Below are 25,230 nucleotides of genomic sequence, written 5' to 3'. Positions count from 1 at the left end.
AACGGCGCACCCACTTCCGGGGCGGGTGCTGGAGCAGAGGCTGCCGGGAAGGCGGCATGGCCCAATAGCGGTGTGCGGCCTGCGCCTCGCGGGATGGTGGCGGCGGCCGAGGTGAGCGGTAGGAGGGAGCGGGGCCAGGACCAGGACCAGGACCAGGACCGCACTGTGCTGGGGGTAGGGGGGTTGGTGGGTGTGTGGGTGAGGGAGGAAGAGAGGCGAACGGAATCTCGGTCGGTGGTTATGGGAAGCCGCTGCTTTACTGACAAAGTTTCTCTTCCCGTCGGTGGCTCTGGGGCTCGCTGTTAGCGCTCGGGGTCCTTGAGGCGGACAGTTGGTCCCGGTGTGTAGTGCCGCTCGGTGCTCAGCCAGCAGTGGGCGGAGCCGGCCGTTCTTCACGGGCTTAGGTGCGGGCTTAGGGCTGGTTTAAACTAAATTACTTTCTCCACCTTCGGTTGTTCTTGGGGTTAAGGCGCTGTTCTGACCCCTGAAATCCCCAGACGCTTCAGTTTGTTAAAGTCCACGTACAGGCAGAGAAAGTTGCAAACCATAAGCAAACACTAGCAGCAAATCCGTTTGCTCTCAAGCGTCCGATTGACTGTAATATCGACTTCTTACCTTTTCCCTTCTGTTCCTCCTGACAGAATTATGGACCCGACCTTATTGAGAGAGCGAGAGCTGTTCAAAAAGCGTGCCCTCTCCACACCGGTGGTAGAGAAACGTCCACCGCCGTCTTCAGACTCCTCTTCCTCAAAAAAGAAGAAAGCTAAGGTAGAACAAAGTGGCTCCTCAAGCTCGAAACAAAACACAGGTTGGTGAGTCTCTTCTTAAGCTGCTGCTTGGTATTTTCCACTGTAAGTCTCTAAGCTGTGGCCTGTTTGTTTTAGTAAGTCTGTCTGTGAATTGAGAGTGTTGTTATTCTTTCCCTTAAAATATCACTTTTTGTTAAGAAATTCACTTGTGCAATGGTGAAAAAAACACTTTTTTAAAAAAATGCCGCGTATGTGTGTCAGGCTTTGTCCTGTGGCTTGTTTGCTCTTCTCCACTGGAAGAATCTCTACTACCAGAATGCAATTTCGTGTGAAGCTGAGTGTGTGGGTTTCAGTGCTTGCTGAGCCCGCTGACAGTGCTCTTTCGTTTTTCCTCTCCTCTTTAGAAAGCACCTAATTTTGTTAACCATAACTCATCTGTCCATCCCCAAGATGGCTTTTGCAGTATAAATTGTGTCCGGTGAGCATGTCCTGATAGCAGTTATTTGTGTTTGACCTGGGAGTTAACACCAGGTCAACTTCTGCAGGTTTCTGGCTGCTTTGGTGAGGAGTTCTGTCGTTTTGCTGGGATGGTGGGGCTGATCCCTTGATATCAAATAAGCAGTTAATAGAGGAGTAGCAAAATAGTGGGGAAAAAAATGAATCTTGCAGCACCTGGAGCAGCAGGGAGAGGATTGGTATACATACATCAGCATGCTCTGTGTTTGCTTAGATGTGCAAGACATGTAATTCTGGGAGCCCTTTTCAGTTTTCTGAAAATACTGACAATTCTTGGATGCATTGTAAAGCTCAAATCCAATGTCAGGAGGTACTCAAACATGAAATACTCTGCTATGCAAACTCATTGTGTGCTCGTGTTTTGAATACCATGTGTGGCTCTCTTCTAAAAAGGAAAAGGTAGGGCTAAACACAACAGAGAAAAATGTCAAGGACAGTGGGGAGGCATGGAGCATCTTCCATCAGAGGGGAAGAGTGGGGAGTTTGCGTGTGTATCTCCAGCTTCTCAGGGCACTAAATAAAGTTATCAGATGGTTTAAAAGAAACCAAGGGAGTCCAGGTTTCCATCGGTCCATTTGCCACACTCTCCAAAGAAAATAAAATTATATGTGGAATATCATAAACTGCATGTCTTGAGTGAGAGCAGTTGGTTGGGAAGGAGGGATGCAGAGACAGGAAGAGGGCTAGTGGGGCAAATGTGAGTCTGATCCAGAGGATTTAAGTGAGTATTGTGGCCCAGTGGCAGAGGAGATAATAAACGTGTTGTTTCTTTTCTGTGGTTTTGTGGGCTGGGTGTTTCTTGAAGGGCTTTTGCAGCTGTCAGATGTTTAGCTTGCACAAATAGGAATGTGTGGCTGGGAGGAAGTATGCATTATCTTTTACATTGCTGGCTCCATTCCAGACAGCATCGGAAGGCTTTCAGGGTTTCTGGAATACTTTTATGCAGAATGAGCTCAGCCTCCTTTTCATTTCCCCTTGGGGAATATTTACTAACTACTGCAGAAGCAGCAAGGGTAGACTGAAAATAATGGAGAGCAAAACAGACACAAACTTTCTTCCTCCTGCTCTAGGAATTGGCTAAGAGCAAGTGTTCACGCTGGCAAGTGACTGAACAGGTTGAGCAGCACAAGTTGCTCACTGAGGCTGCACCCTACCTGGGCCATCAACTTCCATTAATTGTGCTTTTAGTTTGATTTTTTTTCTCCTAAAATGCTGCAGAGACAAATTTCTTTCTGTCAAAAACCAATTTTTATTTGTTAAGTGCCTGTCAGGAGATGCATTTGTCAGAGATGGGTCCTGAGGAGGTAGAGTAAAATCCTGATGTTGCAGAATCCCTGTCCAACTTCTCCTCACCCCAAAGAAATTAAAATTGAGATGATCAGTCCTGATTTTGTTGCAAAATGACCACAAAGATGATAAATAATGTCACAGTGATTACACATTGGCATTGCTAGTCCCTGGGTGCTAGTGCCCATAGGTTCTCTCTTCTGTGAATTTATGACTTGGAGAGCCTGCCCCAGTCACTTTTTTGGGAGAGGAGAGGAATTGAGATCACACTATTCTGCAAATGACTGCATGGCTAAATCTGGACTGTGTGTGAAGATTTCATGTAAGCTGTCTAGTAAGAATAGTTGAATATAGTTATAATCATTATTCAAACAAGTTATTTGAAAAAGTACAAAACTGCCTTGTTTTCTCAGTTCAGAATAGAAACTGGAAAATACATGAAATAGATCATATCTGTTATTTCTTTTTATTAATGAATAGTAAGTTGTGGCTAAGGTCTTAGTCTTTTACCAAAGATCTTTCGATGGTCTTAGCCACAGCAACAAAGAGGCAAAATCTCCAGGAGTTGTTTCATGACTTACTCTACATGTGGGCTAGAATCATCTTGAGGCTCTAGGGTTCTATGTCTTTTGTTCCATGTGCATACACCTAGCCCACTTTATAGATCCATGAAATAACTGGCTGGAATGACTCCCAAGATTTTTCATTGCATGTGCTTCTCAGGAAGGTAGAGGACCATGACACCAGCATAGCAGGGGCTTTCTGGATTGCTTCCTGCACACTACCTTTTTGTGTGCAGCGGTGAGGAGTGTTTTGTAGGAACACTGCAAGTGGCCAGCAGTTCTCTTGCCATTTGGAGCTTTTGCTTGGAGGAAGAGGCACATTAATTAATCTAGTGCATCCCAATGGCTACATTTGCCTCTTGGGTGGGACACAGGTTTTTCAGGGCTGATGCTGTCAAATACAGCAGAAGGCAGTGGGTGTACCTGACAGTTAAAGATGTTCTCACTACTAATGTTATCTTCATCAGATGTCTTGATGTGAATCCCAAGTTGTCTTGAACCTGAGGCATCAGCTTCTTCTGTTAATTGTGCTTATAGTTTGATTTTTAGCTGAAAGCATTCTCTGCACATGGTACTGACAGAGGTTTGCTGTAGCAGGCATATCTGAGATGAACAGTTGCAGTGGTAGTTGTGTCATTTTGCCACTGCAGAAGGGAGATTGCTTCTCCATATGAATCACTGGACTGGCTCTGCTGCTTAGTAGTGGCTTGAGTATCTTGTGACTCCATCTCACCAACCAGGAAGAACACAACTCAGATTAGCAAGTCTTTTTTTGTTATGTGCAGGTCTTCTGACACTTAGGCATGCTTAGCTAAAAAGCTAATAGGTACTGGCCATAGCACAAAGGTATTTCTGACATGGACAGACTGTGAAATCACTGTAGTAGCTTACTCATCCATTTGGCCATTAGGTGTGTTTTGTTTCCCTAATGACAGGAATATTATTTGGGTTTAAATACCTTGTACTATGCATAGCTTTGGTCTGGGACATTTCTCACTGGCTTCTGCTTCTCTGTGGGTTCAGTAGTGTGAAGGACTTACCAGGCCTTACGGGTGGCCATGCTCCTGGATGCTGTTGTTGTGGTCACAATTTGTAACTGCAAAACTTTCATGGTTTAAAAACTATAGATGCATCTACAGAAGAAAAAGTCTAGTGAGCTGGAGTTCTGTTACGTGCTCAGTTTGTGAGAATGGCGTGAGTGTGAACACTCTGGGCAGGCTGGTGAAGCAAGCTAAGATTCTCTTGAGCAAAATGAAGTCTGTTCCTGCTGTGCATCCATCCTGCCATCTCTAAAGCAAGGCTTATCCTGGTGTGGCCTCCTTTGCAAAGCATGTTGTTACCCAAAAGCTGTGTGGAGGTGAAATTACTGTCACTGGTGTGGCAGGTCTGCTACCTGTCTGCTTGTGTTCCTTGGTCAATTCCAGTTTAGCTTTGAAAAGTTAAGCTAGGGATGATAAATCCAGCATGTCTGACTCCCTTTAGTGTTGTGGTTACCATAGAGGCAGCAGCCTTGGGGCAGAAAAATGTCCCAGTTTCTTCTAGACCAATAGTGGTATGCTTTTGTGGAAATAGCCAGAAGTTCTTAAGGTAGTATGTTAATTATGTATTGATACTCAGAAGTTGTTAAACTAGGTTGAACAGGAAGTAAGGGGAGAGCAGTTCTGTGAAACTGGAGGAAGAGAGGGAGAAGGCATCAAGTTGTACCACAGAGCTTTAGAAGAGACCATTTTAGGGGATATGCTTCAAGTTGGCTTACTTTTCCTCCCACCACCCTCTCTTCTAGAAGCAAGAAACCCATAAGAAGAGCTGTCAAAGGCAAGATTTCACACAAGCCTCTCCTTTCCCATCTCTGTGTGGTTGACCTCAGTGGAAGGACACTGTTGTGTCTTTGCACTACCTGTGGCCAGATTGTTGAGCATGTTTATAAATATTTTCTCCAGTTAAGCAACACAGTTTTATACATGTTAGGCAACATTGTTCTTTTGGGTAGACAAAGATCTAGGCTAGTAACTCCATATAAACAACAAAAGTTAATTTGGAAACAAAAATATTTCCTTCCCCCATAACATTGCAAAAGATTATTCTCCTGCTAAGGACTTGGAAAGCCTTTGCCTATTATTCAAGTCCATATCCAGACATAAAATCATAGCTGTTGCTGTTCAGTCCAAAAGGGGGGGGGGGGAAAGCACATGACTTGCTCGGTCATGTCAATCAAGAGGCTTCATTCAAGTGAATTCATGAGGCGTTCTTCAAGTGCTGATGCTCAGTCCTTCCTACACCACCTCTGTTTCATGCTTTCTGAACCTGTTCAACATTGCTCTAACGGGATTGGGTTCATTCTCCAAGTCTTTCACAGTTTTATTTTTCACGCAGCAGCAACAGTCTAGCAGTTCATAGAGGAAAGCCAACACCACCAGAGATACTACAGTAAAGATGAATATGATCAGAATAATAAAGCAGGCAGTGTTCCAGTTATCATGGAAAGGGTAAATCTTTTGCACTTGAAAGTCCAGATACTGGGAAATGGATGTAGTCTCATTCCAGTGAGTGGTGTTGAGGGTTGCCATTCCTGAAGAGTTGCCTGAGCGTGCTCACTATCACCAACTTAGGGGCTGCAACAGAAAAAACAAAGCTGTTGAGGACTCTACTGGTCAGCAACATGCTGTGATTTTTATCTCAAACTGTAGGAACGTATGCTCAGACTAAGTGCTCGCACTTCCTACCGATGTGGTTTGTTGTATGCTCACCTTTGTTCACAAAAATATCACACTTCAAATGTACAACCTTGTGATTAGTCTGGAACATTTATTTCAGTGGTGTCTGATCCATGCATGCATCAAGTATTCTAAATTATTCTGGAATGAGAGAACTTCTTTATTTCAAGCACATGCAAAGACTAAAAAGGTTACATTATTATTTTTAAGACACCCTGTGGTTTTAATGACCTGTCCATCATTAGGCTTGAAGTTGGTACTTGCATGTCATTCTTAGAGGATTAGGAGATCTCTGTGCCACTCTCCCACACCTGAGCAATGAGAAGAACTTAATAGATGCTAATGTCATTGGAGCTTGCTTGTCTGGGGAGGGGTTTCTTCTGCCTGGGAGAAAGAAATAAATTGCTATTTTTTAAAAAAAAGGCAACACATAAACTTTAACTATTTTGGATGATATTTCCAAGGAATAAAACTAACTTTTGGTAGTTCTAGTACCAGATCAACAATCCTAGTTCCTTAAAGCTCATTCTCTTAAATTGCCTGTTAGCACAGATTTAACCCTGCAAAACTCTCTTGACTTTAGAAGGCCAGATTTCCTGGCACATTCATTCCCTTTCTCTGTTGAGTAGAAGTTTGTGCTTGAAAAATCCAGCTGCCCAAATGGCACTGAGCACATCTGGAAGTCTTGTTTGTGGTGCCATGGTCAGTGGGATATACAACAAGGAACATCCAACCCTTTCTAGGGAGTTTTGATTTATTTTCAGTGGTATTCTCTGCTTGACTGCTAGGAAAGGAATGTCATCTTTGCTCCAGTACTGTCCGTTTGTACCCAGCAGAAGAAAAGACTGCTTTGTGGCGTGGGGGAGACATGAAACAACAAGTTGGCTCTAGCAAATCTGCCTTTGGCACAAATGAATTGCTGTGGGGATGTGCTGTCTGGGGAAAGCCCTTGCTGAAAAGTGTGAAAGTAGGCTGTGCTTTGGTAACTTCTGTAGTACAAAACTAGAAAAAAAAAAGTTTTGTCTGTCTCTGAATTTCTCTGTGAATTATGGATAATTCACAGGCAGATGAGGTGTTTGGCAATAACGTCTTCACAGTTACACATCTAGTTTACCCCTGGTTTCCTTCTTTCCCTGTCTTTGCCTCCCAAAACTGAGCAAAATTATGCTACTTCTCATATATAGTTAATATAATAAGAGCTGTCCAAGGAACCATAGAATTCTCATACAACAGTTTGGGTTGGAAGGGACCTTAAAGCTCACCCAGTTCCTGCCCCCTGCTGTGGGCAGGGACACCTTCCACTAGGGCAGGTTGCTCCAAGCCCTGTCTAACCTGGCCTTGAACACTGCCAGGGATGGGGCAGACCCAGCTTCTCTGGGCAACCTGTGCCAGGGCCTCAGCACCCTCACAGGGAAGAACTTCCCCATTTCAGTCTCCTTTTTGTCAGGTTAAAGCTATTCCCCCTTGTCCAGAGCCACTCTCCAGGCTTCTTGCAGGCACCCTTCAGATACTGAAAGCTGCTCTAAGGCTTCTCCAGGCTGAACAAGCCCAGCTCTCTCAGCCCATCTTCAGAGCAGAGCAGCTCCAGGCCTTGCGTCCTCTCCATGGCCTCCTCTGGACTTGCTCCAAGAGTTCCATGTCCCTTTTGTATTGGTGCCCCAGAGCTGGACACAAGGCTGCAGGGGGGGGTTCTAAGCAGAGCGCAGTAGTGGCGGAGAATCCCTTCCCTTGACCTGCTGCTCACGCTCCGGGGATGCAGCCCAGCACACAGGGGTTTTCTGTGCTGAAGTCCACACTGAAGCTGGGTCATGGTGAGCTTCTCATTGACCAGCACCCCCAAGTCCCTCTCCTCAGTGCTGTTCTCAATTGATTCTCCACTAACCTTGTATTTGTGCTTCGGATTGCCCTGACCCACATGCAGGACCTTGCACTTGGCCTTATTGAACCACAAGAAGGAAAGAGCTACAGTAACATCTTGTTACTTGTTACAGTATACTGTAGGGCATCATAATAACACTTTGAATCCTTCAGCAATTTAAAACTGAGTGTGGGAGAAGATTGAGCCAGATTTCAGTATTCCCTTGAGCAAGTAGCAAGGAGTTTTTAGTGGTGAGCAGCACTGACGTTCCAGCCTGTGCCCTTCATGTAAGCCTGTGAGTGAGCACATGCCAGCTAAGGGGGAGCTTGCACAATGGGCTTTTGTTTGCTGGGGTACCCCAGAAAACATGGTATTATAGAAGGGGAAGACAGAAAAAAATGGTAACTTTGCAGAAACCAGGATTCTTCTTTCCATGCCTCAATGGAAGATTGCTTTGAACATCAAGCAAAAAGTGAAAACCTAGCTGTGTTCATTATGAAATGGTCTTGGCTACCCATATTTAGTTTAATTTCATTCAGTAATCAAAACTACAGAACAAAGGGGTAGTGCTGATGTTTTGTTCATTTAACTGTGCCCACAGGTAATACTTTAACCTTATATATCCCAGAAATAATTCTGCTATCAACCTGTTTAGAGAGTGAAAACTACAAAATACCTGAATAAATGGGAAGTGACAAAGGCAAAGTGTGATGGTGTCTATGAGAACAGATTATTTAAAGCAGTCTCATTTTTGTGTCATTAGGGAAAAAAAAAGATATTGTGAAAACCAGGATGATGCCACCAAACCAGCTTGTGATTTATGTCTTTTTTTTTGTTGTTAAAATGTTATACATGCCAAGGAAGTTGTGAATGCTTCAACCCCGGTAGTGTTCATGGCCAGGCTGGATGGAGTCTTGGGTGACATGGTCTACTGTGAGGTGTCCCTGCCCCTGGAGGCGGGTTGGAACTAGATGATCTTAAAGTCCTTTCCAACCCTAACTATTCTATGATTCTACATTTTGACCTTTATCCTGCTGCCTGTAATGGATATAAATTGAAATACAGCTTTGTTGGGAAGTTACACAGCACTAGCATTTGATATGGTCATTTATCAGAGCAGTTGCAGTAACTTTTTCCTCTGTTAAATCTGTAGCCGAATACACAAATCTGTTACTGAATACATGAAGTATGACTGAGATGGATAGGATTGATTAAACTGCTGTTTGGTTTTTTTTGTTCTTAAACAACGTTTACAGAGCAAATCCAAGCTAAAAATACTCATGAGCTGAGTCAGGCCCTGGCTTTGAGAACATGGTTTGGTTTGGTCATGGCCTAGGAAAGCAACTCAGCTGGCCTCTTTTATGGTGCCAAAAGTCAGGCGGGTTTTTGAAGGGGTAGTCTGGAGGCTAGTTTGAAAATGGGGGGGGAGGGGAGGAGCTGATTAAAAGGATTTTAGAGTCTCTTTTGAGGGGTAGTTAAAGCAAGGAGGACTGAAATGCATCTTTAAATTGCAAGAGAATATACTCAGGAAAGAAAGGAGAGTTTTATTTTGAGCTTCACCAGACTTTTAAGACTCACTCTGTAAACACCAGGCACAAAAATGAGCCATTTCTGCTGCTGAGAAACTGAATACTGCAAAAAGAGATGAAGATCTGGGGCTGCTGGAGAGACTAGGCATGTTCTCATCGGGTAGCCAGGACCCTTTGCCCACCACAGCTCCTCCACCAAGGAGGTAGCTCTGTTCCTGAGAAGAGAGGAGCATCTTCAGTACGGCATGGCTCCCTGTTGCTTGGCTGCCAGCCCCAGCCACCATTAGGGCAGTGGTTTGCACAGCATAGAGTGTATCATCTTTACACAGGGAGGTGGAATTTAATACCCATGCTGGAGGTGGTTTGTGCCTCTCGAGGCTGATGATCTCCTTGATTTGAGCAAGGCGAGGCAGATAAATATCAGCTGCTCATTGCTATAAACTATTAAAATACGAGACTGAAGTAGCTGTTGCCAAGCCTCCATAATTAGCATGGCACTAGCAAGGTTAGCGTCTTTGAAAGCTGTCAAAAATGGTCTGCTTTCATGCAGTTTTACTTACTTTACCGTAGCACAATTTAAATACATATTGTAAGCCAATCTGATCTGAATACAATTCAGCTATTGTGTGTATTCAGAATGCAGCAAGTTAAATATTTAATGAATTGGCTTCTGTAATAGCTACATCAGGCTTTAATTTTAAGGTATCATTGTCTCTAGGCACTGCAGAGCAGCAGCTTTATTTAAAATCATATTTGTGGAGCAAAGGGAAATGACTGGCAAAAAAATCACTTCAGTGCAGTACTGAGGAAGTCTTGTTTAACAAACCACTGAAGAGACATCTTGAGGTAATACCATTTAACAAATCTCAGATGGAGTCTCACCTGCCTGTTTGTCTTGTATCGATTGCTGCTCCAGTATTTACAAAAATAATAATACTCAATGGGAATTTCTTCCTACCCTAATGCACCAAATTTCTAGAATAGGTTTCTAGCATATCCATGAACATAGAGGGGTTTTAGGCAGCTAAATTTACACGGTTTATGGAATACCCACTTAGGAGATACACTTCTTAAATATCAGGTTTAGCTGTCTTTGTTTTAAGGAAAATCCTTACACTGTCATTTCAGTACAAACATATAGAATCTGTTAGAGGGAATGTGAGGCTGCAGACAGCAAGCTACCTCCCCAGTAAGCACGAAATCCATTTTGTCTACTGAATCGTGGTTTGGTGCATGAGCTTTTCTGTGAGTAGTCATCAATTTTCCATTAGTGCACAGATGGTGAAAGTGCTTGTCTGATAGTGCAAGGCAAGCTCCTCTGCCTTTGGTGGAATAAAATCCTGCTAAACCTAGAGAAAAACATTCTGATTCTAAAAAGCTTTTTACAGGCTTGTAGTTTACAGGCATATTTTCTTTCAGTAATCAAGGTAAACCTAAGACAATGTTATAAAATGATTCACACCTACCTCTTGTCTGAGAGGATGCTGGAAGAGCGCTGTTCTGGTCCTTTTTTTTAGTGCAGCCTATGGCACAGCTAAGATGGAGCTCTCCTACCATTGGCCAGAGCAGGATGCTGCTGACAACTTCCTTTCTGCTCGTTTACATCCAGCCCTCAACCCCAGGAGTAAATCATTCATAAATTTAGCTCTTACTGGCTCGAATAGAAACAAACCCCTTCCTGCTCTCATTCTGGGGGATGCTCTTTGTGTGTGATGAGCTTTGTAAGTAAGGACGCTGGGAGGTGGTGGTGGCCATGCCTGACTGTGCTTTTTGAGCAGCCATCAAAGCCTGACGTTTGAAGTGTTAATATCGGCAGATTCCCAGCTTGGCCCTGTGGTTAGATTTACTTGTCAGGAGCCTTAGCAGGCTGTAGCCAAGCAGATTAAACAAGGTAATCTTCCAGATTCAGTTGGCAGAACTGCACGATAAATCATCTTAACTCTTTGTTGTGCCTCTGAATGTATTTCAGCACTTTCGACCTCTCATTATATTTTTTTTTATTTATAAAATGTCCTGTGTGAATGTTAATTTTTAATGATAAAAGGGAAGAATCCTTCAGGAGAAGATCCCTATAGGTTGTATTTTCAGTGGGAGCCAGCTTTGTTTTTCTCCCTTTTTCCATCTTAATTTAGTAATCACAATAAAATGTTCTTCCGTTGTGGAGTTACACTGATTCTTCTATGTTCATTTTAGAATTGTGCTATATAAAACCTCTAATATGATGTCATATAAAAGCTTCACAATTACTACTTGCTGAGTTTTTAATCTGATGTTTATTCCTTCAGCATTTTTACTTCAGTGTTTCTGAAGTGTTTTTAGCACCAGTTTCCATGAATTCTTCCCAATAATTATCCAAAATGGATTTGTTTGCAATGTGATTACATCCAGCATTCCCACTCTGTAGTTGCCTTCTGCAGTGACTTTCAGATCAGCTTGGAAGGAGACTGAGATGCAGTGGGACAGACATAAAAAAAATCATCCAAAGCATAGTGACTTCAGAAAATTAATTGGGAGTTTCATGGAAATTGGGAGTTTCATGTAAAAAACTTGTCAAGAAAATCCAGGTTTAAGCACATAGAAGGTAGCAGACTTCCTCCAAACCTGCCACTTACTCGGTGGAGGCGATGGGTCTGTCAAACATTTTAGGTGCATTTTCTAAAATATTATGATTTTTAATTTTCTTGTTTCTTTTCTTGACCAATGCAAACCTCTGAGACTTCATAGTGCTTCTTGTCACAGCTCTCATCCACATTCGGCAGAGACAAGACTCAGCTCTGCTCAGCACCCACTGCAACCTCTCCCTCCATTACTGCCCTAACTTTAATTGTTCTTTTCTGTCCCTCAGCTGATTCTTCCACAGAAATAACAGGAGCTTGCTATCTCTGAGAACACCTACTGTCCTGTCAAGTGTGATTAGAAGTCACCAGTGGATTAAAAAATTTCTGTGGTGACATAGAGAAAACGTTCTTTTTCTCCAGTAGCTGAAATTCTGAGAAGCTGATACCATTATGCTGGTAATGGTCCTGTGGCTTTTGATAGCAGTTTATGGATATTTCTGTTTAATGTGCGGAGCTAATAGCTAATGCTAATACAACAGTCATTAACAACCCTGCAGGAAGTTTTGAAACAAACTTTACACGGTAGCAAACCTCACAATACATTAAGCCAGAGTCAGAGGGGATTCTGAATTGTTGTCCCAGTGGTGCAATGCACCAAGTTGTATAATTCTTAATTTATTTTTTCATATAAATTCACTACTAGAGCTGTATAAATAAATTAATGTGTAAGCCCAGCACAAGCACATCCAGCTACTGAATACTTTTATGGATCAAGTGAAACTTTCTGCTCCTGTTCCAGCAAAGCTATCAGTATAGCTAATGGCTAGGCAAAAATGCAGCACATTATTTCAGCATGACTTAATGTAACATAAATGATTATGGTTTGTTAAGCCACAAAATTAAACATGTATACTTACAGGAGTAATGCTGCAGTATCTTGCAGTTTTTTTGAAGGTCATGTCCCAATAACTTTATATTTATGCATCTCTGCTGAGAAGTGTTTCAGAGCCATGTGTGTTGACAAGTACCTCTGTGGGTCTGGATCAAGACATGTGTTAGCACAGTCTTCTGAGGGTGGCTTGTGGCTGCTCCTGCAACACACATTTCTTTTCATAATTGTAATTCTGAAAGCTTATGGAAGTAGACTGAGAAAGAGATGGAAGGCAGAGCCAACAGGGTGTTGCAGGAAGTATAATTTAATGATTTGTTTTCTCCTTTTGTAGATCACAGCAATGGATCATTCAACTTCAAGTCCCTTTCAGGAGGCTCTGGCTACAAGTTTGGAGTTCTTGCTAAAATAGTGAATTACATGAAGGTACAGACTTTTGCTGTAAAATTACAATGGTTTTAAATACTTCTTTATTCTTCTGTGGTAGCTGAAAGATGCTGTATCTTTCAGGTCTAAAATTCTTTTATATCAAGAGTGAGAATATCAAGAAGCTGCTTGTTAAATTCAAAGTGCTGTCAGTAAACAGAATGGTCAGCATATTGTTCCATTACTGAAATCCTCATTATTCCAGGTCACTTAAAAACCAGGACAGGGAATGTTATTTGCACCAGAAATAGGAACTGCAGCATGCTGTCACCTTCTAGGATTAATGAGCTATTTATCAAAACAACATGTAACTTGGTGCTTGACAGATGACTTTGTCATCACTCTCAGCTGGTACTAATTTTTTTTATCTCATCTTCTCAAAAACCCTAAACTGAAACTCATATGCTGTGTGTACTGTATCTAGTATGGTTTTGCAACAGTTGTTTTGTCATCACAGTGTACCAGTTTTAGTTACTTTATGCTAACTGAGTCACTGAATAAAATAATTATAGAGCTCTAATAGATCCTGTTTACTTTTCCAGACTCGGCACCAGCGTGGTGACACACATCCATTAACCTTAGAAGAGATTTTGGATGAAACACAGCATTTAGATATTGGACTGAAACAGAAGCAATGGTTAATGAGTGAGGTAATGAGCACCTGCATTTAGATTTTAATTAGAGATAAAGCATTATGAAAATAATTGATTACACACATTTATTTAATGACAAGCTCTATAAATATATTGTCTCCTCTTTAGGAAGCTACACTGATTCACATGTCTGTCTTTATGTACCCTCTACTGTTGAAGTAACAGTGAAATGACTATTCTGACATTTTTAAGGACATGTTACAATTGTTACACAGCATATTTTACCTTACGTGAATTTTTTATTACTGATTTTATATAAAGAAGCTGGTTTTCTTAAGGACTTCCTTTATTGAATAAAAATAATACAGAGAGCTCTTCCGATATCAAGGATGTTAAATTAACTAGAACAAAGGAGTATGGCACCAAATTCATAGGCTTACAGTACATTCTTTGTCGTGTACTGAAATGAAGAACTCTGATGTGAAATATGTCTGAAGTTGTGGGGTAATAGATGTTCAAGTTTCACTGCTGGATTTCATTAGTCTCACTCCAGATGCTAGGTTTTGTTCCTACAGATTGACTATAATTTGCCACCATGTCGATCTTCATGCTTCGTTGATCTGAATATCTTAATGAAATTTCAAGGTTAATAAATCACCAGAATAGCATATTTAGTATTTACACTTGATTCGCATACCTGATTTTGTTCATATTGTATTTAATATCCTTGCAATAGAGCAGTAAAGTTTTTTGAGACATGAGGAAGAAGTCTCTGCACAATAAAACTAGGGTTGTTTTAACTAATACAGCTTGTAGCATTCTTTTGCTACCAGGACTAAAATGTTGGGTTACAGAAACCCCAGTGTTGATTATGGTGGAAGCTTGACTTTGCTGAAGTGTTTCAAAAGGTAGCTCCAGGTTCCTTCCATAATGAGTATCAAGATGTAATGTAAAAGCTCCTCCCAACAAGTGTATATTAAATCATCACTGAACTGTTACTGGATAAGAAAAGGTGAAAAAAATACCCTGCAGTGCCAAAGTTACTTATCTTCTCTGTTACAGGTGTTTTCTCCCTCCTTTCTTCTTTCTGTGTCTCTTTCTCAGGGTCAGGCTGGCGTCTGCAGAAGAAACTAAGTAGAGTTGCCCTCTGTTACAGGTGAACTTCCATTGTAGTACAGGCCGCACAGCAAAACTGATTCAGCGCATATCTGAAATATCAGTTGTCCATGAGCAGCTAGTCAGTTTCGCTCTGAACCTGGCATCAGAAATAAAATCCTACTGTGCAGGAGGTCTGCTCTTCTCAATTTCTTCTACAGCTGCTGGTGCCAGTTGACAGCAGTTGGGGAAGACTGAGTCCTGGTTTGTTTGTCCCAGGTTAATGACTTTCACATTGGTAACACCTCTATGACTTGAGCTTGATTAATAGCCTCCAAACTGGCAGCTGTAACATGTGGCTTCTGTGCTCTAGCTCCTCAAAAGCATGCTGTTTAAAAAAGTACTATCATGCGTTCTTTTTCAGGGTTTTAAATTTATGTCCCTGTTACAGGCTCTAGTCAACAATCCAAAAATAGAAGTTGTAGATGGGAAGTATGCTTTCAAACCCAAGTACAACTTGAAAGATAAAAAGGCTCTGCTCAGGCTCTTGGACAAGCATGACCAGCGAGGGCTGGGAGGAATCCTTTTGGAAGATATCGAGGAAGGGCTACCCAATGCACAGAAAGCTATAAAGGTGAGTAGCATGTGTCTATGATGTAGCAAACCCATTGCAGGTACCTCCTCAAAGGGGAGGTAGAGGCTAAGAGGGAATTTCCTCATGAGTTGTTTCTGTTCATTTCACAACTCAAAAGCTATTTCAGAAGATCTAATATTGTAGCTTTTTCTATATTTCATCCTTTACATTCAGATGTGGCCTGATCTCAGCACAGCTGTCAAAGGTCTTTCTCACAAAAGACTTCTTGATCTCGCACATTCCAACTGCAGGCATTTAGTTTTGCTTTTATACCTTGATCTCAGTCCTCTGTATCTCATCTTTGATTTATTATTATACATACCACCCGTATCTGCTTTGGATGCTTTTTAATGCCAGTTACTTTGCTGCTTCTCTAGTTTGTTGTGCTTTTTGTAGCACATCTGGGTCCATTGTTCAAGTTGGAATCCTCGGAAACAAAGTAATTTTTGTACTGTTCTTTTGCATTTGTTTTCAAGGCTTTAGGGGACCAGATAATTTTTGTTAATCGCCCTGATAAGAAGAAAATTCTTTTCTACAATGACAAGAGCTGTCAGTTCACTGTGGATGAAGGTGGGTGTTTGTTTACATTCATTTCCATGATAGTTGATTTGAATTAATCTCAAACACCTATATGTATAAGCAGTCTTCAGGTATTGCAGTCGTTTAGAGGTGGAAATGAGTAAGTATCCAGCTGTCAGGAGGGTAGTTTATATTAACACAAGGCTAGTCAGACTAGCGAGTGACTTCAGGGGTAGTATCCTCTGGTTTGTAGTGAATATATTGGAACATGGCACCAGGAATCCAATTATTATCTTCAAGTGCAGAAGAGACAGAAAAATCACCTTATATACACATCTTACATTGTGTAAAGGGCAGCCAAAACCCCAAAAGAATGGCTTTTGGGTGCAAGTTTGTTTTGTTTTTCTTCAAGTTTATTATCATGTGCCTTTTATTGGTGAATGCAACAAGAAGATACACTTAAAGCAGAAGGGATGTGAACAGAAGCCCTGAGGAGTGTTAGTTCAGCATAGATGAGAGCACAGATGTGGGGTAGTGCTGCTGCCTAGAGCTGGAGTGGATTTGGGACTTCAGAAATCCAGTATGTGTTTTCTGTCTAATAGTGGCAGCATCCTCTGGTGCAATGTGCCCATTTGTGCACAGAAATTAATTGCCCAAATCGGGGTGTGTTTCAATAATGACATTTATGCCAACATCAGATGCCTGTAAAAACAGAAAGGAGAAAGCAGTCTTTGTTGTAAGATCTTATTTTGAATTACTAAATGGCACTGAATGCTTTCTTATCACTGAAAGCCATGTTATCATATAATGTTACATTATGGCTAAAAAAGGGAAGAATTTTGATAGAAACTTGAACTGCTCTAATTAAGGGACCATAGGACAAAGCATAAAGCTCTTTTTTAATTTGAGTAGCTCAGAATCCTTATTCTGAATAGAATTAAGCAACTGGAAATTATATCATTAGCTGTATAAATCCAGGGCTGTTCAGTACATTGTATATTTAGCACAGGAGCACTGATCTGTGTTTAGGAACAAGCAGTTCAGACTGTTTCTGTGGAAGGCAGGAAAGGTTAAAAATTACTCTAAAACCCCTTGAAACAAAATGTTTAAGCCATTTGGCTAGATCTCCAGATGAGGGAAGGCATTTAAGGCTCTAGTGTCTAGAAGGGGTATGCAGTTTGTAGTCCAAGGTAGCTTTGCTGTCTTTCATCCGCAGGTGGCAGCATGTTCCATCTAAGCAGAAAGTGATTTTTTTTTATTATTATTCTGTTCCTGCTGGCTTTGGTTTTTCTTTTCATGCAGATGATGATACTTTGTTCTGAGAGGGGGCAAGAATGCTTTCTCTTTTCTGAATTTTGTGGTCAGCCTGCCTATGCCACAACTCCTAAAACATCCCTGTGTGGGTTTACTCACTTGCTGCAGCTGTAACGGGTCATTTTTCCAACGGAGTTATCCTGTGAGGAAGAAAACATCCATCCCGAGCAGTTTTGCTTCTGATTCTTTCCAGAGCTCCAGAAGCATGTCTCTTAGGGAGTCACTGGCAGAATTGTCTGCCTATAGGATGAGTTGTGACACATTTCTGTGTTAGTGGTGCTATTTCAGCTCATTATCTCCAGTAACATTAAAACGAAGTTTTTATAAAACTGCAAAATAATCTTTGAAGTGTTGTCAGACTCTTTGATCTTAGGAGCTGATGACAGTTCAAAATATGTTTCTAGTTTAGTGTTTATCCTTAGAAATAAGGGCTCTCTGCTGCTTGGTTCATTATTTTCCCAAATGACACTCTCCAGTTTTGAACTTCGGTTGGCAGGGATTAGTATCCTCTAAGTCAGGCGTCCTTTCCCACTGCACTCTGAGCTCCATCAGCAGAGAAAGAGGAGCTGCCAGGTTAATGTGGAGCTTGCTGTCTGAAATAGTGGGAGGAACTGCTTGCTGGCCTCTGCCCCAGCTACAGTTGTTTTGATGGCTGAACAAGTTTTTTTTCTCCCCCTTTAAAAGTAAATCCCAGTGTACTGCAGCAGCAGTGGTGCAGTACCTATATATAATGATCTTAAGGGCAGCAGAGAAGGTTTTTTGCAGTAAGGAATGGCTTTTGTTCTTCCTTTCATGTGATTAGCCAAGGAGGGTTCAGATTGCATGTGTTCCTTCTTGACTTCCTGGCTAATTAATCTTCTGTCAGTAGTGGGTAGCTGAAAGTGTTTATAAAAGCCGGGGTAGATTTCAGGTGCTTCAGCCAAGTAAAGCACTGCCTTTTTTGTGCTGAGGCTCAGCACTTAGCATGTGAACCAGGCTTTCACCCCGTGCAGGCTGAATGCTTAAAGGCCAGTCTGATTGCTTAACTGTTAGAGCTGGTATCTTTCACATCTGAATGTAATATAGGAAGTGTTTTAATGCCTAGAAATTCAGGTGCTTAATTATGCATGTTTTTAATATTCTTCCTAAGCACCTTTGAGGAGGTTTAAAGACTGGCTAAAGCATTTTAAATTTAACAGTGTAAAAAAATTGTGTGGTATCAGTGATGGCTTTGAATTCCAAGGTGAAGCAGGAGCACCACAAACCTAGCATGGAGCACCTTTTCCTTCTGATACAAATCTAGTACTGTATTCCCTGGGACTGTTAGGAAGCAGGACTCCCATCTTCCCCACTACTCAGGTGTTTCTTCCCTTTTGCCCTGTTACTGTCTGTTCTTGTCCTGTGCTTAGATTCTGGCTCAGCTCAGGTGTGTTACAGTAATTTATCTCCAGAAGCCATCCTAACCTTTTTGCCTGGACTGGGTGAGGCAGTCAGAAGTGCAGGATAAGCCACACTGAATTCACCATGCAGCCATTTACCCATGACTTTGTTCCCCAAGTGTAAGCATTTATAGAAAGGGAACATGTTAGAGTGTAATCACTCAGGGAATGTCAGCACAAATTTGTTTTGTACGTGAGGCACCTCTTGATGGAGTAAAGTTGAGGTAACTGTGCATTCTTACCCCTTGGGTATCGGAGGGAGAAGATGTTTGCAAAACCTTTGCTATGCAGCCCTCAGCTTTGCTATGCAGCCCTCAGCTTTGCTGTGTGTTGCTGATAGTCAAAGCTCATTGTTTTAAGTCTGTGCATGCAGACATCCCCATGCTGGAGATGTTAGCAAACATCTAAACTGGCCTTTCAGTCAGCTCATGGGACTCGTTTTCTCCACTCGTTACTTGAAAGACCAGAAGTTAGCTATCTGGAGGAGCCAAGGGAGCAGCTTTTGAGTAGTGTTGATTCTGCCAAGCCTCTGAGTTAAAATATTTCAGTGGTCAAATTGCAAGATACTGCATACAGGATTTGGTCATAGTCCAGGTAAGACACGGAGCACCTGCCTTGGATACCAGGATCACAACTTTCTGCCTCCTCTGGGAGAGATCTGCATTGGCATCAGGACTTAAAAATCTGCTGAAAATGTGTGTGTTTCCTTCAGGGTTTACAGCACCTGAATTGCTTTGGCCAGAAATTCTTTGGGAATTTCTCCCTGGGGGATTTTATTCTGGCCTCCGTCTAGTCGTAGTAGCCCAGGTGGTGGGAGAAATTGCCAGCTTGTCTGAATGCAGGCTACTGCAGTCAAGTGTAGCCTTACTGTCTTGACTGCTGGGCAGGTTTTTTTCTTCTATAGATATTATGCACTTGTTCTGTCTGATCTCCCAGATAGTTTAGTGTTTCTGATAGAAGAGTATTTTGCTGTGGTTTTGATGGTGTGAAGATCACCTAGATGTTGACAGGACAGGGAGAAGGAAAATTGAATGTGCTCCATAATCTAAATGGTTACATGCATTAAAGGAATGTGGGCATCTGAACCTGTTCTCTGTGCCTGGCTAAAGCAGGACAGCATGCAGTGAGCTTTCTGCTTCAGCAATCCACTTCCCACTCCTCACAGCAATACTGAACTCCTTGTGTCTGTCTACAGAGACAAGAAGGACATTGTAAAAAAAGGATCTGAAGTACTGAAATCATCTCTAATAACTGCCTTCTGTCACTGTTGTCCACTCTTCAGACACATCAGCTCCTCGAAGCATTTTTCTTTCCGTCTTCTCCCATCTCCAGAGACAGGCCAGCCTGACACATCCTTCTATCTGGATAACTGTAAGCACTGATGCTGCTCCAGAGGTGGGAGCACAGCAATCATGTCATTGAGCGCCATTTCCTCCCCTCAGACCCTCTCGTGAAGTGCTGCTTTTAACAAGTGGTGACCCCATTTGCTTGGAGCTGCACAGCCAGGGTGACAGCACTTCAGATTCTCCTCAAAGAATATCTTTTCTATCTTGGGTCAAAATTCAAGGATTTGAATTTTGAGGTGTAGAAATAGCACAGCTACAAGTGTAGAGAGTTGTTTGTAGAGAGCTGTAGTTATTGCCAGCTTTTCTCATAGGTTCTTCTGTTTCAGAGAAGGTGTTGCAATAATTCAGATAGCATATTCCCAAGGTCTAAACTTTCACTGGCTGATAGGGGCATAGTCCTTGGAGACTTCTGAATAACTCTGACAGGTAGTGCAGCAATGGCTCGGTGCAGCCAGACAGCTGCTCTCTTTCTTCAGTTCTTGCATTTAGCTCAGTGTCTGGTGTTACACTGAGTCGGTTTTGTGATGAGATGATAGATGTATCTCCTTTTCCCTTTCAGTGGCACCCTGAATGCGAACAGCTGGTATGCACAGCTGTCAGAAGGGTGGCAGCCCTGTTGCTTCTCCACCTTTATCCTGTGCTTTTAATCCTGGACCAGTCCTTTAACACAGAATATTTTTTGGGAGATGACTGTTTTGTTGTGACTTCCCCCCAACTTTCCTAGGCAATAACACATTTTAACACCCTACATGGAGCTTCAGCATGGGGAGAAGGTTCTTTTGCAGTTAACCACAGGCAAAGCAACAGAGTTGAAAGCAGCCTGATTTATGAAGGAATTTTTACATGGGAGTTGCAGAATACTGTAGAGTGAACCTGGTGGGGCCAATTAGTGGATTAAATTATCTGTGTGTAAAGTCCACTTTAGCATTGCGGTTTTGATTCTTGGTGACTTAGGTTCATATTTCTTGGCCAAGTTTAAAAGGTGAATGTGAAGCTATAATGATGGTTTAACCGCTGCATTACAAGAAATGCAAACTGCTGTGGTTAGATATTAACCATGATTTGCACTCCTGTGCATGTTGATCCTTGAAGAGCTGACCATCTATTTTCTAATGTTTAATTTTTCACTTCTGTTCCCCAGAAGAATGTAGACCAGTTTAACCTTAAGCACCTATCCCCAGCTTTCTCTTTTTTTGCACTGAGACATATTTGTCCATATATCATAAACTCTAATTAAGGAGAAATATCATCTGTCTTTGTGGCAGATCATGAGTAAAAGGATGCTGTCATGTGAAAGTTCAGTTATCGCTTTTCTCCTCTGCCATCACCTTTTGTTCACATGCCTGTCGTACATCTTGGGGGGCTTCAGCTCCTCCTGGAGTCATTTGTGCAGAGCCAAAGGCAGAACAGCACAACACAGTGTGAAAGTATCTCTAACTGGGATCTGTTTAATAGTCATGCATTTGTGTGCAGCCTTGTCACTTAACATGGGAGCTGCAGACATATGATTAGGAATACAGTTACTTGCAATGTGCAGTACTGATTCATCTTTCCAAGCACCTCTGGGGGCTCAGCTTGGGTGTTTAGGACAGGGAGGGGGGATGACGAGAAAGAAAATGGCTTGAAAGAGCATGTTCTGCTCAGTCAGGAGAAGGCAATGGGAACCTTACACAGGCTGTTAAGTCTTGATCTGAGGGCTCATCCCTAAGGATTCTCTCTTGCATGTTAAGCTTTGATCACAGCACAGCCTTCTCCACCTGCTGCAACAGGATTAGGTGAGAGATGATGTGTGATAGCAAGCGTTGCGTTATCTGAAAGCTGGTGGTCTCAATGATACTGCTGTGCTGTATGAGTGTGTATGTGCCTGTATGAAAAATGGGCTGAGTGATACCTCCATGTAACCAAAAGTGGTGTTTTGACAGGATTTGGTTCTCTTCAAAAACTCTGCATTACAAAGTGAACATTGTTGTTCTTCACAGGCAAAATACCTTTCTTTTGTTTCCTGGAAAGCTTAAACAGCCCCTTACTGTTTTTAGTGGGAAGAAAAGAAAGACCCAAGACTTAAAGCGCATTTCTCATAGAAAAACAAGAGGTATTAGGGAGGGAATTGGTCCAAGTACAGGAACCAAGTCTGTTACGTATACCTTTCGTACAGTGTCATCCTCTTGCAGCGTGTCCAGAGCTGGTGTATCTGTGGCAGACCATCATTTCATCGCCTGCTGTGTAGGACAGCTTCTTAAGCTTGCAGAAGTTGTGGTTGTTTTGACAACTGTATACTAAATATATCTGGAAATAAAGGGAAAAAAATGTAGTCTTGCATTTCTGTGTACCTCGTGTTTTATTTATAGTTTGTTAGCCAAACCTGCTGACAGGATATATCGAACTTACTGCCTGGGGAATGAAGGGAGGCAGGATTGTACCACCCGCTGCCTGGAGAAAGCATTCCAGAGGCTTTGTGGAGCTTTACATGAGGCAAAAAGTGTGCAGGCAGATGGCAGCTGTGCTAATTAAGACTTACTGTCTTTCTCCTTTTTTCCTGCTGCTGTGTCTTTTAAGGTATCTCTCTTTTTAACACCAGAGGAATGTTAGTAATTTATTATCGGTACAGCACGGTATGTATTATATTACAGTGATAAACAAGCATAAACCCACTGAAGCAAATGCCTTGAATCTTCAGTAAATTGGACTATGAGATGACAAGTCTCCCAAGACAATGGCAGCTAAAGATGTGTGAATGGAGTTTCCATTTATGGTTAGTTATTGCTCTTCACCAAGATCTTTTGAACCAAGGCTTATAAAACACATTGACAGTCTACACAGCTACAGATGTGCTAGGCAAAAAAAAGGCACCATAGCAAATTCACATTAAAAGCACATGTTGCCTGTGAGTGCTCTCAATGAGGATATAAAACAAGGGTTTCTCTGGTGTTTCAGAGTTTCAGAAGCTGTGGAGGAGCATTCCTGTGGATTCTATGGATGAGGAGAAGATTGAAGAGTACCTGAAACGACAGGGTATTTCTTCCATGCAAGAAACTGGACCAAAGAAAATAGTAAGAGATACAAATTGCAAATCTTTCTAGGGGACTCCTGCATCCTGAGCCACCAGTGTTAATTCCAAAAGATGATGATGAGCCTTTGCATAGCTGCTTTGTGTAGCTCAGGGAAGTGTGACCAGTTTTAAGAAGTTGCAAATAACAATGCTATAACCAGCAGTCAGTGTTTTTACAGCTTGTTTGAGCCTGTGTAATAACCCAAGCAGCATCAAGGAGAGGGCAAATGCCAGAAATTTCTGTGAGCTCCAAAGCGGAAGCTTCTGTTTGAAGCTGCACAATACATTAGGAGTAGAAGAACAGTTACTTTTCTGGGGAGAAGGGTTGGGGTTTTGTGACTTTTTCTTCTGTGCTAAATAGCTTTGATGTCCTGATGAGAACCCTCATGTAATATGCCTCCCACCACACACATGCTGTTCTCCAAGTTAGTTGCAATATGCTCCCAGTGTTTAACTGGGAGGCCAAAATGGCTGCAAGCTCTCAAAAAATGCTTTCTTCCTGACTTCAAGCAATTCATTTTTTAACACTTATTTGATGTGATACATCATGTCTTTTCTGCACTTAGCTTCAAACTGTCCTTTCCCTTCCACACAGGACTTGTTCGTGGTTTCTGCTAGTCACTACACTAGAAGTTTTAATGCCTCTCACCATGTAGGCACTCCTGACTTCCTTATATACTGAAGGTGTCGTTTAGCACATAATTGTGGATAGAATGATGGGTCATGTACCTGCTTCTGTAGCTGCATGGGAGTGTTTGGAAGCTTCACTTACAACTGCCAGCTTTACTGCTGTGCATGGGATACAGAGACTGCTATGTCCACATCTCCCTGCCTGGATTTGAGTTGAATGCTGTTCCTTCTTGCCAGAAAAATAAAGCACCTTCCCTGCTTGCCTACCCCTGGTTCAGGCAGGGCTCTTCTTCACTGAAGTGATGACTAGCACAGCATCACACATCAGGTCAGATGTTGCAGCTGGAGGGTAGATCTTTTGACTGCTGTTTATTTCTTCTTGTAGGCTCCTATTCAGAGGAGGAAGAAACCCGCTTCTCAGAAGAAACGTCGGTTTAAGAGTCACAATGATCACTTGGCTGGAGTATTAAAAGATTACTCTGATGTCGTTCCCGGCAAGCAGTGACCAGTTGAAATCTGGAGTAAACATGCATTTTTAATATATCAGGATTTTGCCACTTGGGTTCAGTGTCTGCTTGCAGAAAGACTGACTGTATATAGTAATGTGATGTGTTTCCCCCACCCCAGCAACTGCCCAGGTGAAACAGGTCGGTTTAAGAGCAAGTATGAACTACTAAGTTTAGAGTTTAATTTAATTACCTAATGGGAAATGTGTCTTTAAGTACGAGGTTCTCACTAGTTGCCTTTTGGCATAGTGGTAAATGTTGCTCAGCATGTAATGCAGGAGTTCCTGTTCAGTGCTTAACTCTGCTTTTACATTGCTTAATGGGTATTTACCTGGAATTACTTACAAGGGGCTTTCTGGTAGGATTGAATACAACATTTGTTTTACCTATTTCAGGAAAACCTTTTCCTAAAGTCACTTCAGGCAGGTTTCTGTCATAGCCAAATACACCCCTGGTTTGTAGGCTTCTTTCTTGCCATGAGACTGAGCTTTACTGAGAATAGGTGATATCTGAGGCTCAAAGTCAGGAAAAAAAAAAAAGACAAAAACCCTCTCCCAAAGTCCCAGCAGGCTGCAGGATGGCAATGCAGCTGCAGCTTCCTAACGCTAATCAGAGATTGCCCTTGGTGATTTTTCAGCACTGTAGGGGATGCACATGTGTTGCACAGTTCTACTCTATGGGCAGGAGGGAGATAAAATGATAGTGTAATGCTGAAGCAATTTCTTTTTGTTTGTTTTTCAGTAATAAACTTAATGCTGATTTCCAGTTTTCCATCCTTAAACAATGAGAGAATCAACATCTTTTGTGCTTGTTGCATTTTCTTTTTCAAGGAAGTGAAGGAATCTTTGCTTTATTTTTTATCTTCTTGATGACTTACTGTTCTGGGCTGACACTGTCGTCTTTTATCATCTGTGGTGGGAGAGAGGGGAGGCAACACCTTAAATGAATGCTTCAGTTGCCTGATGTTCTATGCAGTACAGACTAACGTGGAACTTGGCCAAATTTTGTCTTGATAATTTATTTGTATGTTCTGAACC

General features: G+C 42.0%; 2 protein-coding genes across 2 annotated transcripts; one reads left to right on the top strand and one right to left on the bottom strand.

The window, feature by feature from the left end:
- The first annotated feature begins 28 nt into the window (after positions 1-28).
- GTF2E2 (general transcription factor IIE subunit 2) lies at positions 29-24,989 on the top strand. The gene is made up of 8 exons (XM_005142995.3): positions 29-111; positions 642-808; positions 12,998-13,089; positions 13,632-13,739; positions 15,229-15,411; positions 15,888-15,981; positions 22,943-23,058; positions 24,073-24,989. Exons 2-8 carry the CDS (start codon positions 646-648, stop codon positions 24,190-24,192), a joined length of 876 nt encoding a protein of 291 aa, XP_005143052.2. The 5' UTR covers positions 29-111; positions 642-645; the 3' UTR covers positions 24,193-24,989.
- Positions 5,366-5,721, bottom strand: SMIM18 (small integral membrane protein 18). The gene has a single exon (XM_031043618.1). It carries the CDS (start codon positions 5,680-5,682, stop codon positions 5,389-5,391), a length of 294 nt encoding a protein of 97 aa, XP_030899478.1. The 5' UTR covers positions 5,683-5,721; the 3' UTR covers positions 5,366-5,388.
- Positions 24,990-25,230: the final 241 nt, after the last annotated feature.

This window comes from Melopsittacus undulatus, chromosome 5 (genome assembly GCF_012275295.1).
Source record: "Melopsittacus undulatus isolate bMelUnd1 chromosome 5, bMelUnd1.mat.Z, whole genome shotgun sequence".
Classification (NCBI taxonomy): domain Eukaryota; kingdom Metazoa; phylum Chordata; class Aves; order Psittaciformes; family Psittaculidae; genus Melopsittacus; species Melopsittacus undulatus.
This window is presented reverse-complemented; position numbering and strand designations above follow the sequence as displayed.